Raw genomic sequence first — 10,293 nt, 5'->3', positions numbered from 1 at the left:
GAACACAATCTAGACAGTTTTTATGCTTCATTTATGTCCGGAATAAATATGTTTCCGTATAATGACAGTACAAACGTAGCAATAGAATGTCTTATAATGGAACCGTTTTTTAGAAACACAACGTAAGTTTTACATGTACGTTTATTTTATTCGAGCACGTTGTCCTATATTTTCTCTGACGAGATCTCAACACTCGTTTTAATTACCTTTTTAAGAAACGTTTACGTTTTATTTTGAACTAAACGAACAAATCTAAAATTTCATTGTAATCTTGTATATGATTTACAGAAATTAATTTTATTATACAATATAATACAGTCTTTTCAAATTGTCACGTATATGTACGTTCATCTTGCACTAGCAGAGTCGGTTATTTGTTCCACAGACTCACCCTGTGCTAGTTTCAATGGTTGTTCGGGCTTTTTTCGTGGTATCAATGCCGCAACGACGTACCTGCCCTCCTCGTTGACGAAATTGAATACCGTGCACGCGTTATACACGGAAAGTATTTCTGTAGCAATATCGAGCTTCTTGACGAGTTTTCGGAGATCTTTTACATAGTCGAAATCATATCGATCGTCCAATCCAATGACCAAGAGATCGGGCTTTGGCTCGAGAACATTGAATAACGAAAGTGATGCGTCATTTATATGTTTGCCGGATTGAACGTTCCAGCAGACGGCGTGTCTGGGAAAGAGCACCGTTGGCCCTATCACTTTCGTGCCAGTGTTTAACGTGAATCCCATCTGAAAAATAGGAAATCATACGTTGGAGTTAACGCACGTTTGCCTGAATGTAAAACATAAACCATGCACGTACCTCGTCGCAGCGAGATATCAAAAGTCGGGTGCCGATCTCCTTGCTGATGAACGTCACGGTGGTTTTACCAGGACCTTCGTACGCATTTTGAATTATACGTGTAGCGTGTAACGTCCTGCGAAACGTGTAGGTGTATTTGAGCAACTTTACGAGCAAGAGCCTTACGAGCGAACGTAGAACGGTAGAAGCAAAAGTGAAAACGTGTGGAAAAGAAAAAGCTTGTCATTTCTTTTATAATTCTACATAGAAAAACGGCTGCTCTCCCCTCTTCGATGTATACTTTATTGGTACGTAAATCACGTTCAACAATCGTTTTAAAATTATTGGTTTAATTAAACGATTATTGAACGTGATTACGCGGTATTTAAGTTCTTAGAATTAACGTCACACGACACTCGGAAATGTTATACAATCGTTAGCGCGAAGTAATCATTTGTTTCTTTACAACCAACACGTGTTTCGCACGTCACGTACCTGTAACCTCGCGGCGTTCGTCTTACGTGACACAACTTGCCGATCACGTTCATTATGTTTTAGCCCGAGGCGAAGTACAGATCTGCAGCAGCGAATAGACTCAGGAGGTTATTGTGCTTTTTATGACTTGTGACGACGTGACAAACCGAGGTTAGGACGTTCCGAGCCGAGCAGTTCCGAGTTTTCCGTCTCTCTTCCTCCCGCTCCCGCCACTCCCTCCGCCGTTGTAGCGCGCAAGAAAATTCGTTTTTGGAAACAATCTCCTCGTTGCTCCTCGTCGAGTCGAGGGTCGAGGGGGTGTTTCCGCCGCCCGACGCCCGACTTTTAGCCGCGACTCGCCGAAGCGGAGATCGTCCCGCGACGTTTCTCCGCACAAAGCTGAACTCGCACGAGCACGCGAGCGAGAATCGAGAAACGGGATCCGTGATCCGTCATCCGTCCAGGGTGCGGGGTGCGGCGATTTAAAACCGCGTCCCGCATCATGGCGATGCGCGGTCGGCGGTCGCCCCTTCCCGTTTTTTCAGTATATTTTTAGCAATATCGCGTATAAATACTCCGTAGAGTAGCGAAGATACGTTATTTCAATGTAACGCCGATGAGCAGCGACTGGATTGAAAATGAGCAAGGGCTGCTGGAAATTCGACGAAGAGGATAAAGGTGAGCGTACGATGGTCTCTCTCTCTTTCGCCCCCGACTCCCAAGAGTCCCGAGAGAAATCAACGAGAACAATCGATATTCCGCCATTTCCACCTCGCCCCTCGCCGCTCGCGCGTTCGCGGCCCGGAAAAGCCGGATGCCCCTCGACGTTACGTTTCAGGTATCTCGCGCACTTGATCTAAAGCTAAAGAGACGCGGTACTCCGCTCGTGCTGTCGCGTATAAATAACACACTTTTGTTCCTGCATAGTTGTGCATAACTTTCCAGTTTCCTCTCGAGTCTCGACGTAATACTTAATACTTGCGAGCACGTATGTGTACGTGTAACGTTACGGTTACGTAGGGAATGCCGGCGCGGCGGCGTGCGGAGTACGTCAGCTCGATGAACGACGAGAGGGAAAACCGCGATTAAAAATCAGGCGTACGTCGTACGCGACGTTAATATCGTCTAAAAATACGTGGCATTCAAGGTAGACATATGTAAAAATAGGAAATCGGTACAAGGCGAGAAAACACATAGCACTGCTCTCGGTAGATACACAAGTTTAATTTCTAGGCTTATAAGGTGGTTCTTATAAAAGCGAATCTTATCTGCCACAAGCCGTGTATATAGATCTGGACGAGGAGGACACGGAAGAGGATAAGCTGTGCAAGGAGTACAGCTCCTGGGATCAGACACCTGATATCCTACTGGAGGAGATATTCTCGTATCTGAGCATTCGCGAGCGTTACTATGCGTCCCTGGTGTGCCGCGCGTGGTATCGCGCCTTCAAGCTGCAGAACGTATGGTCAACGTTTACCCTGGAGGACACCACTCTCACGCGGGGCAAGTTCAACTACTACAGCGGCTGGCAGTACGTCCTGGATCACATAAGAACGTCCACCTGCTTGAACAAAGTCGGGAGGAACTTCCGCACGCTCGTATTCGAGCCCATGCTGAATTTCTACAATCTTTACGAATTCATGAACATGATATCCTGGTACGCCGAACGGCAGGGCTCCGACAACACGTCCGTTGCCGGCGTGGGTACCTATATTCGCAGGCTCAAGTTTACCTTTCCCTGCAACATGGCGAACAGGGATGATCCCGATCGAATCAGAGTTTTCGGCACGGGTGGGAAACTGCTCGAAGCTCTCAAGAGGCTCATGAGAAACCTACAGAATCTTAAATGCCTGGAGCTGATAGATCTAATGCTCGAGAGCAACGAGGCGTTACACTTGATGGACGATATCTGTATGAACTGTACTCAGACCTTGTCGAAATTGATTTTGATAAACACCACACGTTACTATTGTCCGTTATTACATGTAGGAGTATTCGTTAACTTAAATGTAAGTATACGTCAAGTATGTACTGATATTCAGTTGGTAGATATCAATATATTCTTGATATTTCATTTCACATTTAAAATACTTGCAGGTTTTAGTTATTAGTCCCCAAAATTTGCACGAGGATGTAATAGAGCTGATAGGTTACACAAAATTAAGGCACCTTCATATCCTGCAAAATCGATATAGTCCGAAAGACACTACCATAAGATTGGTACGTATAATTCCGTACTCTAGTTAGTACATACTGTGCGCATACATTACGCCTTTTGCATCGACAGATATATTCATTCAGCTTTTTATTTCAGCCAAAAAGATCGTCTTGGATCAAGATGAAAGCAAACAATCCCTATTTAAAAGTACACTTTGAGATAGAGAGTTATAAAGCCACGGATATCCTTTTGCCTATCAACCTGGGCAGAAATCCTATCGATTTATTGGAACACAGTGTCATACCGTGTCATAGTATAGTATTGGATAATCCAAATACTCAAGTTAGCGAGATAATATGCATTTTTATATCGGAGAGCAAAACGTCGAAACGTCTTCATCCTACTAATGTTCCGCAGGTTTCGCCGTCCATGGTGTTCCACGGAACGTTCTTCGAGTCGACGATACGGGTGTACGCTTTCAAGGGAGTAACGAGATACTATCTGCACAGGAGTTTCGCTAAGAGATTGGACGAGCCGTTAGTGCAGTTCTGCCGAATGTGCCCGAATCTGCATACACTGGTAGCATTTTGTATTTGAATCCAAAAAGCTTGTGATAGCTTTCCTAAAACACTGATGTTAACAACGCGACTTTACGACATGCTGGCATGCGTTCGTACCTTTACACATTATGAAAGTCTTTCTTGCTATTGTGTGAGTGTAAGTTCCTCCTAACTATCGTAGGCTTACTTATCCCGATGTTGCGCGTGCTAAATAGTCAGAATGTTAAATGTTCTACAAAACTTTTGTCTTTTTCATCGTAATGTATTCCAAAATGTAGAAATGTTCTTCTTTCTACATTTAGGTAAACAGTTACGTGAATAGCTGTGTATGAGATATGAACCATTCAGAACTCGAACTCGATAAAATTCTAAATCTGCGAAATTCATTTAGATACACGATGTTACCAAGTCGTTAACTATTTAGCTTCTGGACGCCTGATATAACACGAACTAAAAAAAATTTAGAAAAGACGCTGCTGTTCTATCATACGCCGCAAGTTCCTATCGATTTATATATAATATAGCGTACAAATAACACTTCTTCCACAGATGATCCGAGATAAAATATCGACCGCTACGATTTTAGAGATTGTCTCTACCGCGAAATGCTTACGCTGTTTGTACGTTCGGCGAAACGTAGTCCTGAAGAGATTTGATAGAGCCTGGTCGGAAACTCTCGATAGATCATCCGAGTATTATCGATGGATCAAGGTAAATAGCCGTAGTTACGAGAACACGGAAAGGGAAGTGTCCAGAATATTGGGCTATCGATGGCATATGCTGTCTGAGAAAGAATTTAAGGCGCAAATACTCACGTTGCACATATAAGCCGCTTATGAAGCGATTTTATGTGTTACGGTAAAAACAAATCAATATAATCAAATATTAAATAATCGATATAATCAAATCAAGTATTAAATCAATAACAATACTAAAACATACATTGATATTTTTACTGACAAATGTATGTACGTGCTATTCTAATCTAATATAGCAAAAATATACACACGTCGTAGTATCATTTTACGTTGGCCATAAATAAAAACCATATTTCATTAAATAACTGAAACTTGGAGTAAGTATATTTACTAATGAGTATACACGTAGTAAAAATTGTTTTTACCGTAACATGTGCAAATGAGACGTTGCCTATATTTTTTAGTTCTGAAATATTTTTATATATAATTATATATTAATTTATTATATTTATATATATATATATATATTATTTATATATAATGAAATGAGGCTGTAGATTGGTTGCCATGACTGTACGCTTAATATTAGTGGTAAATCCTGTAATTACATGCAACTGTTATTTTTATGTACCACTGTGTTATAATCGTGATTGTAAAAATTGTTATCGCGGATATATCGAAAGAGATTGAAATGTACTTAATTAAAAAGGTATCATTATATGATTTTGTGATTGTTGTACATGACTGTGATCGACATTGTTAACCGCCGAAGATAAAGGGATTTGTTAGACATTTGTTGGACTGTTCTCCAAAGAGAAAGATATAATAATAAAACGGGTAATTTTATGATGACGTTTATCTTTATATAATCTACGTTCTAGTTTAATACGTCATTACACAACTTACATATACGTATGTACAATGCTAATAAATATTTCGTACATCTTGTGTATGTGTTAACTGTTATATACGAAATACGTCCATCAGTTTGCATATTATAATCCATTTTTAAACCAGACGTTATAATTCAATCTATAGGTGTATTATTAATATAAAAAGATTAAAACGTGCAATTTTTCATTACAAAATCAACACATGTATAATATACATATCTAAGAGAAAAACAACAATGATAACAGTTCAAAAGATATCACCGATTCGACATGATCGCGTGATCGAATTGATAAAAACACTTAACACACGTACTGAAATAATTTATGCGAAATGCAATCATTGTTACCAGCATTACAATTGTATATACACATATTTCGACTTGTATATACACGTAGATTTTATTAAATATCACTAAATAAATATAGCCGTTAAAGCGACGACATAAATCACATGTTTACACCGACGGAATTTATGCAAGAAGAAAGAACGTACATCATATGGAATAATTCTGTACAATTTCGACTTGAAAATTGATTGAGAAACAGCAATTTTACGCTATTGAATGTAGCTACAATAAATTAAAAAAAAAAAAAGAAAAAAATTTAAATATACTTGCATTACACTAAAATGAGACAACCAGCATAGGAATAGAAGTGTGATTACGGTGCCATAGCTGCAGATCGTTTGTCGCGATTCTTATTGCGCTGAATGGTGCGTGCCTTGAACGCGGCCGCGTTCATCAATGTCTACAAGTCGAAAAGGGAGGAAATTATATTTAGCGTTATTACTTAAAACGCGAATGATCGCTTTTACTCGGATACTTACTCTCTCTAATTTACTCGTTTTGATCGTGATCGGTGGAGGTAGAACTTTGTTGCCAAGGTGAAAAATCTCGCGCAGGAGTTGATTTTCAGCAAGATGGATATTGATACCGGGGCCTAATAGCCGGCAGCAAGCGTTATACTGAGTCCTCGCGCACCATCCCTCTAAATACAGAGTTTCCTGGCCGAATCTCACGTGCATCTCCGGAACGACGTCTTCCTAGAAGTAAAACGAATCGTGTAGTGTCTCCTTATTTTATCTTGGCATCGGCGATCATCGCGAGTTTCGATTTTAAAACGGACAAACATATTGTTCGAGTAAATAGCGCAATATAACTTACCTCGATATAACGCAGAATATCTCTAAAATTAGCGCGTTGCTGTTTGCGATCTTTCTTAGCGCGGTACTTGTTGGAATCCGTGGCGAGTTCCTTGAGAATTTCGACCAGGTCGAGCGCCCACGTCTGCTCGTAGTCGCAGGAGAACGCGCGACCGAGTTCGAATATCACCGCCAGCGCTTCGCCGGCTGACAAGCGTACGTCGAGATGTGGCGATTCCAGCAATTCGCGCAATCGATTGAGCGAACTGAAAGAGAACGTTTCGCTTGTTTATCGTCGACGTTTGACAACCGCGCGCGCTCCCGATACGTTTCGACGATCGATGACTTACGGCATGTAACTGTTCGTTCTGCCGCTCGCGAGCAAATTGTAGATATCCGCGGAATTCATAACTGTTAGAAGCAGGGTCCACGATGAGATAGCTGCCACGTGGAGCGCCGCCACATCCGTGGATATGTTCGCGATCGCGCCGTTCCCTTTCAAATAGGAGCCCGAAAAGATAGACGACAGTAACTGTGCAATTTCCATGGTGTCGGTCACATCATTGCTTGATAAGAATTGATTCATGGCCAACGCCCAGCAACACTGGAATCATTATATTAATGTAAAAAGTCTGCCATTCCATTAACCATACAAAATGTGAGACGTTAACGATCAAGTATATGCAGTCTAATCTCATATCGAAAAATCGCCAAAAATATTGATTGAAATATTGACCTAGGCTACGTAAGCATCTTTTTATTACTCTTTGCGTACCTCGGCGCGTGCATGGACAGAAGCTGCGTTGTCGTTAGCGATGAAGGTAAGAGTCGACTTTAGATCTCTGCAGACCATCTCGGCGCTCTCGAAGGCGCCCAACTGGACGCACAGCAGGGTGCTCAATCTGGCCGCCGTCGACTGCTCGTCACCACGTCCCTTCTTCAAGCCACGCTCCGTGGCATCCGCAATGGTCATTTTTCTGTCCTCGACGAAATCGGGGATGTACTTGATGGCGAAAATTTTCTCGATGCCCGTGAAGCAGATAGTTCGGCCCTTCGCGCTCTTCTGCGTCAGACCGTCGATCGCCTCCTTCAGCTTCTCCTCGAACGCCTCCTGCTGCGCGAGCTCCTCCACCTCGTTGTCGTTCGCGTCCTCCAGCACGCTACGGTTGTCGGATTGGCCGCTGGTCTCGCTACACGCATCATTGTTGATCGAATCCTCATCGGATGTAAACTCAGCTCTTTTTCCACCTGTCAGCAGAACGCGAAACATACAATATGTTCATACAGACCAGACCTTTATGTGTGGTCTTCTGGGTATACATGTGCACACGCACACACACACACACACGCGCACACATTTCTTTATTTTACGTGGCAACTTGTCAGTAAGATGCCGCATATGGAGTTACGATCTTCGCATGTATTCGTTAATATGTGACAACCATCGGCGTTAATGACGATAAGCGATCTTAATATTCTTGAGTCATTAAGAGGAACGAAGACATTTCTCAGAAATCGGTCGAAAGCGATTTGATAATAGCTTATCTCCGCTAATAATAGATAAACAAAGGTTCGAAGTTTGAAAATCTTACGTCAGTTGGAAACTATGCAGGTCTTAACAAAGCAATGTTAATCCCAAGTTGAGGAAAATAATAACAGCTGCTAAAAGTGAACGTCATAACGTTACATAATGTGAAATCTGTACACAGCTGTACCTGTCTCGTTAGCGGTTAGCGGTATGTGCCACGACAGTACCTTACGGTAATATTCGTTCAAGTATGAACGAAATGTCTAGCTAAAATGAAATATGTTAGTTACATTCTTTATAATTTTCACAATTCTATATTTGCACCAAAAAAAAAATATGCCTAAACACGCCGCCAAAATGATATTAAAATCATCCTACGGAAATTAAATAAATTCCAGTCGTTAAATTCGGTAATTCCCGAATCGCATACGAGTTTTATCGAGTGGAAGAAGATTGTTGCTATCACCGATTCGTCGACGGAGAAGCAAACAAACAAAAAAAAAAGTTGAAAAGCCGCGACTCATCCACGACAAACGCGCAATACGGGAATAATAAAAATCCTCGTGGTTTCTGGTTTCAGCCGAGTCCTTGAGGAAGTTGGGAAAGGCGGGGCAAAGAAAAGGATCCTTTTTTTTTGCGCGCGCTAGTTAAGTCGAATATTCATCAGGCCGAGATAGGACAAACATCGGATAAACATCTGAGGAAGTGTGCGAAACGTCATTAAGCTTGAACAAGGCGACAATCCATTTGCTACCGATTACCATGGATTGCTACCGATTGCGCAAATCCCTGCTCACGCATGCACGCCTATTGCGATCGAGGAAAGGTATCGAGCGAGCCGCGTGCCGCGTGCGACTAAAAATAAAGCGAGACTGCGAGAATAAAGAAAGGGGCGAAAAAACTTTTGTTTCGAGCGCAAAAAAGACAAAGGCAAAAAAGATACGCGTATATCCCACCCCACTCCCACATATATCGCAATCGCGCGAGTCACGTGTCACGTAGGATATCTTCGTCTCGGTCTCGTATGATCGATCATCCCGGTACTCGCTAGTAATTATCGTCGTCGTTACCGTCGAAAACGTGCGCAACCACGTATTGTGACGCACGTATGATTCGCGTATCTCGTCACGCCTCGTGGCTCTTTGCGATATCTCGTATAACCTCTTACGGAAATTGCGCATTTTTTTTTTTCAACCGCGAGCGCGAATGCCCTTCGAAGTTCCCGAAGGTGGACTTGGTTCGTCCGGCTGTCAGGGCCGTCAGAGGCTCAGAGCGCTCAGAGGCATGAGAGTCACATGGGAATATCGCGTCCGCCATGGTCTCGATGGAGCATGGAGCCCGCTCGCGTTTTCGCGCGCCAAAAAGGGCCGCGAGTCGCGATGAGGAACGCGAAGACGGGGAGGAACAAAGAAAGGTGTTTATTAAGACAAAGCGGGCAAGACGAGGCGTCGCGCCGTGACGTAAGTCGACGAAATAAATAAGACTTCCATTCCGGATACGTGAAAATCATTCGGAACGGACAAACGGGCGGACGGGCGGACGGACGGACGGACGGACGGAGGCGCGAATCGATAATTTAATAATGTCGAGCGCGTCACGTGCGCGTTTCTCTCGCCAGATCGTAGGCTCCGGACGAGATAACGACGTTATACGTCATACTCGGCGAAGATGAGCCATAGTCAGTAGTGAGTGGTGCTTACCGTACTTTCCTCTTCTGCCCCCTTTGCCTGGCATCGTTCCTCAGCCTCCTTATCACACAATTGGTACTAGGTAAAAGACTCGATCAAGAGGGTAAATGTCTCGAACTAATGTCTTTCTTTCGTATACTGAATACGCCACGTGAATTTTTCGTTGGGAGCAGACGAAAACTCATTAACATGTTGCGGAGCGTTCAGAACATACACGTCGAGACAGCCTACGATGGCTTTCTCAAGTGCACTGGCCGTCCGTCTCTCTCCCTCAGTCTCCCTGGCGCTGGCCCCGCCGAACGGCCGAACATGCACGAACATTCTCGATCCGCCCACGAGCGCGATCGAAGACGCC

The 10,293-nt window shown here is 43.1% G+C and overlaps 3 protein-coding genes across 9 annotated transcripts; 1 reads left to right on the top strand and 2 right to left on the bottom strand.

Annotated features, from left to right (window-relative positions):
- Positions 1 to 12: 12 nt before the first annotated feature.
- On the bottom strand, positions 13 to 1,713 carry LOC139815541 (NADH dehydrogenase [ubiquinone] 1 alpha subcomplex assembly factor 3). Its single transcript, XM_071782519.1, has 3 exons — positions 1,294 to 1,713; positions 820 to 934; positions 13 to 746 (listed from the first exon to the last, which is right to left on the bottom strand). Exons 1-3 carry the CDS (start codon positions 1,344 to 1,346, stop codon positions 348 to 350), a joined length of 567 nt encoding a protein of 188 aa, XP_071638620.1. The 5' UTR covers positions 1,347 to 1,713; the 3' UTR covers positions 13 to 347.
- Positions 1,714 to 1,726: 13 nt separating this feature from the next.
- Positions 1,727 to 6,183, top strand: LOC139815537 (uncharacterized). Of its 6 annotated transcripts, none has more exons than XR_011732750.1 (6): positions 1,727 to 1,950; positions 2,551 to 3,281; positions 3,370 to 3,492; positions 3,587 to 3,772; positions 3,848 to 4,147; positions 4,540 to 4,682. XR_011732750.1 is itself a non-coding variant. In XM_071782510.1 (6 exons), the coding sequence occupies exons 1-6, from the start codon at positions 1,911 to 1,913 to the stop codon at positions 4,816 to 4,818; spliced, it is 1,509 nt and encodes a 502-aa protein (XP_071638611.1). In that variant the 5' UTR covers positions 1,730 to 1,910; the 3' UTR covers positions 4,819 to 6,183. The 6 variants fall into 6 exon arrangements, 2 of the variants coding, with proteins under 2 accessions (XP_071638611.1, XP_071638610.1); XR_011732749.1 differs by having other exon boundaries at positions 3,848 to 4,141; positions 4,540 to 4,681; XR_011732752.1 differs by lacking the exon at positions 4,540 to 4,682 and adding an exon at positions 4,293 to 4,452 and having other exon boundaries at positions 3,848 to 4,141.
- Positions 5,527 to 10,204, bottom strand: LOC139815538 (interferon-related developmental regulator 1-like). 2 transcript variants are annotated; one of them, XM_071782513.1, is made up of 6 exons: positions 9,951 to 10,204; positions 7,498 to 7,970; positions 7,073 to 7,326; positions 6,745 to 6,988; positions 6,408 to 6,623; positions 5,527 to 6,328 (listed from the first exon to the last, which is right to left on the bottom strand). In XM_071782513.1, the coding sequence occupies exons 1-6, from the start codon at positions 9,982 to 9,984 to the stop codon at positions 6,242 to 6,244; spliced, it is 1,308 nt and encodes a 435-aa protein (XP_071638614.1). In that variant the 5' UTR covers positions 9,985 to 10,204; the 3' UTR covers positions 5,527 to 6,241. The 2 variants fall into 2 exon arrangements, with proteins under 2 accessions (XP_071638614.1, XP_071638613.1); XM_071782512.1 differs by lacking the exon at positions 9,951 to 10,204 and adding an exon at positions 9,012 to 9,066.
- Between the last annotated feature and the right edge of the window lie 89 nt (positions 10,205 to 10,293).

The sequence above is a fragment of the Temnothorax longispinosus genome, chromosome 7 (genome assembly GCF_030848805.1).
Source record: "Temnothorax longispinosus isolate EJ_2023e chromosome 7, Tlon_JGU_v1, whole genome shotgun sequence".
Taxonomy (NCBI): Eukaryota; Metazoa; Arthropoda; class Insecta; order Hymenoptera; family Formicidae; genus Temnothorax; species Temnothorax longispinosus.
The sequence above is the reverse complement of the archived record's forward strand: the minus strand, read 5'-3'. Positions and strand labels throughout refer to the sequence as shown.

Coding starts and splice junctions, on each gene's coding strand:
- LOC139815538 (XM_071782512.1), bottom strand. CDS start 9,051: ATGCGTGAGCAGGGATTTGCGCAATCGGTAGCAATCCATG. Junction 7,327..7,497: donor CTGTCCATGCACGCGCCGAG/GTACGCAAAGAG, acceptor TAATGATTCCAG/TGTTGCTGGGCGTTGGCCAT. Junction 6,329..6,407: donor AAACGAGTAAATTAGAGAGA/GTAAGTATCCGA, acceptor TTCGACTTGTAG/ACATTGATGAACGCGGCCGC.
- LOC139815541 (XM_071782519.1), bottom strand. CDS start 1,346: ATGAACGTGATCGGCAAGTTGTGTCACGTAAGACGAACGCCGCGAGGT. Junction 935..1,293: donor CGAACGCCGCGAGGTTACAG/GTACGTGACGTG, acceptor CACGTTTCGCAG/GACGTTACACGCTACACGTA. Junction 747..819: donor TGATATCTCGCTGCGACGAG/GTACGTGCATGG, acceptor CCTATTTTTCAG/ATGGGATTCACGTTAAACAC.
- LOC139815537 (XM_071782509.1), top strand. CDS start 1,911: ATGAGCAAGGGCTGCTGGAAATTCGACGAAGAGGATAAAG. Junction 3,493..3,586: donor AAGACACTACCATAAGATTG/GTACGTATAATT, acceptor TTTTTATTTCAG/CCAAAAAGATCGTCTTGGAT. Junction 4,010..4,539: donor GCCCGAATCTGCATACACTG/GTAGCATTTTGT, acceptor CTTCTTCCACAG/ATGATCCGAGATAAAATATC.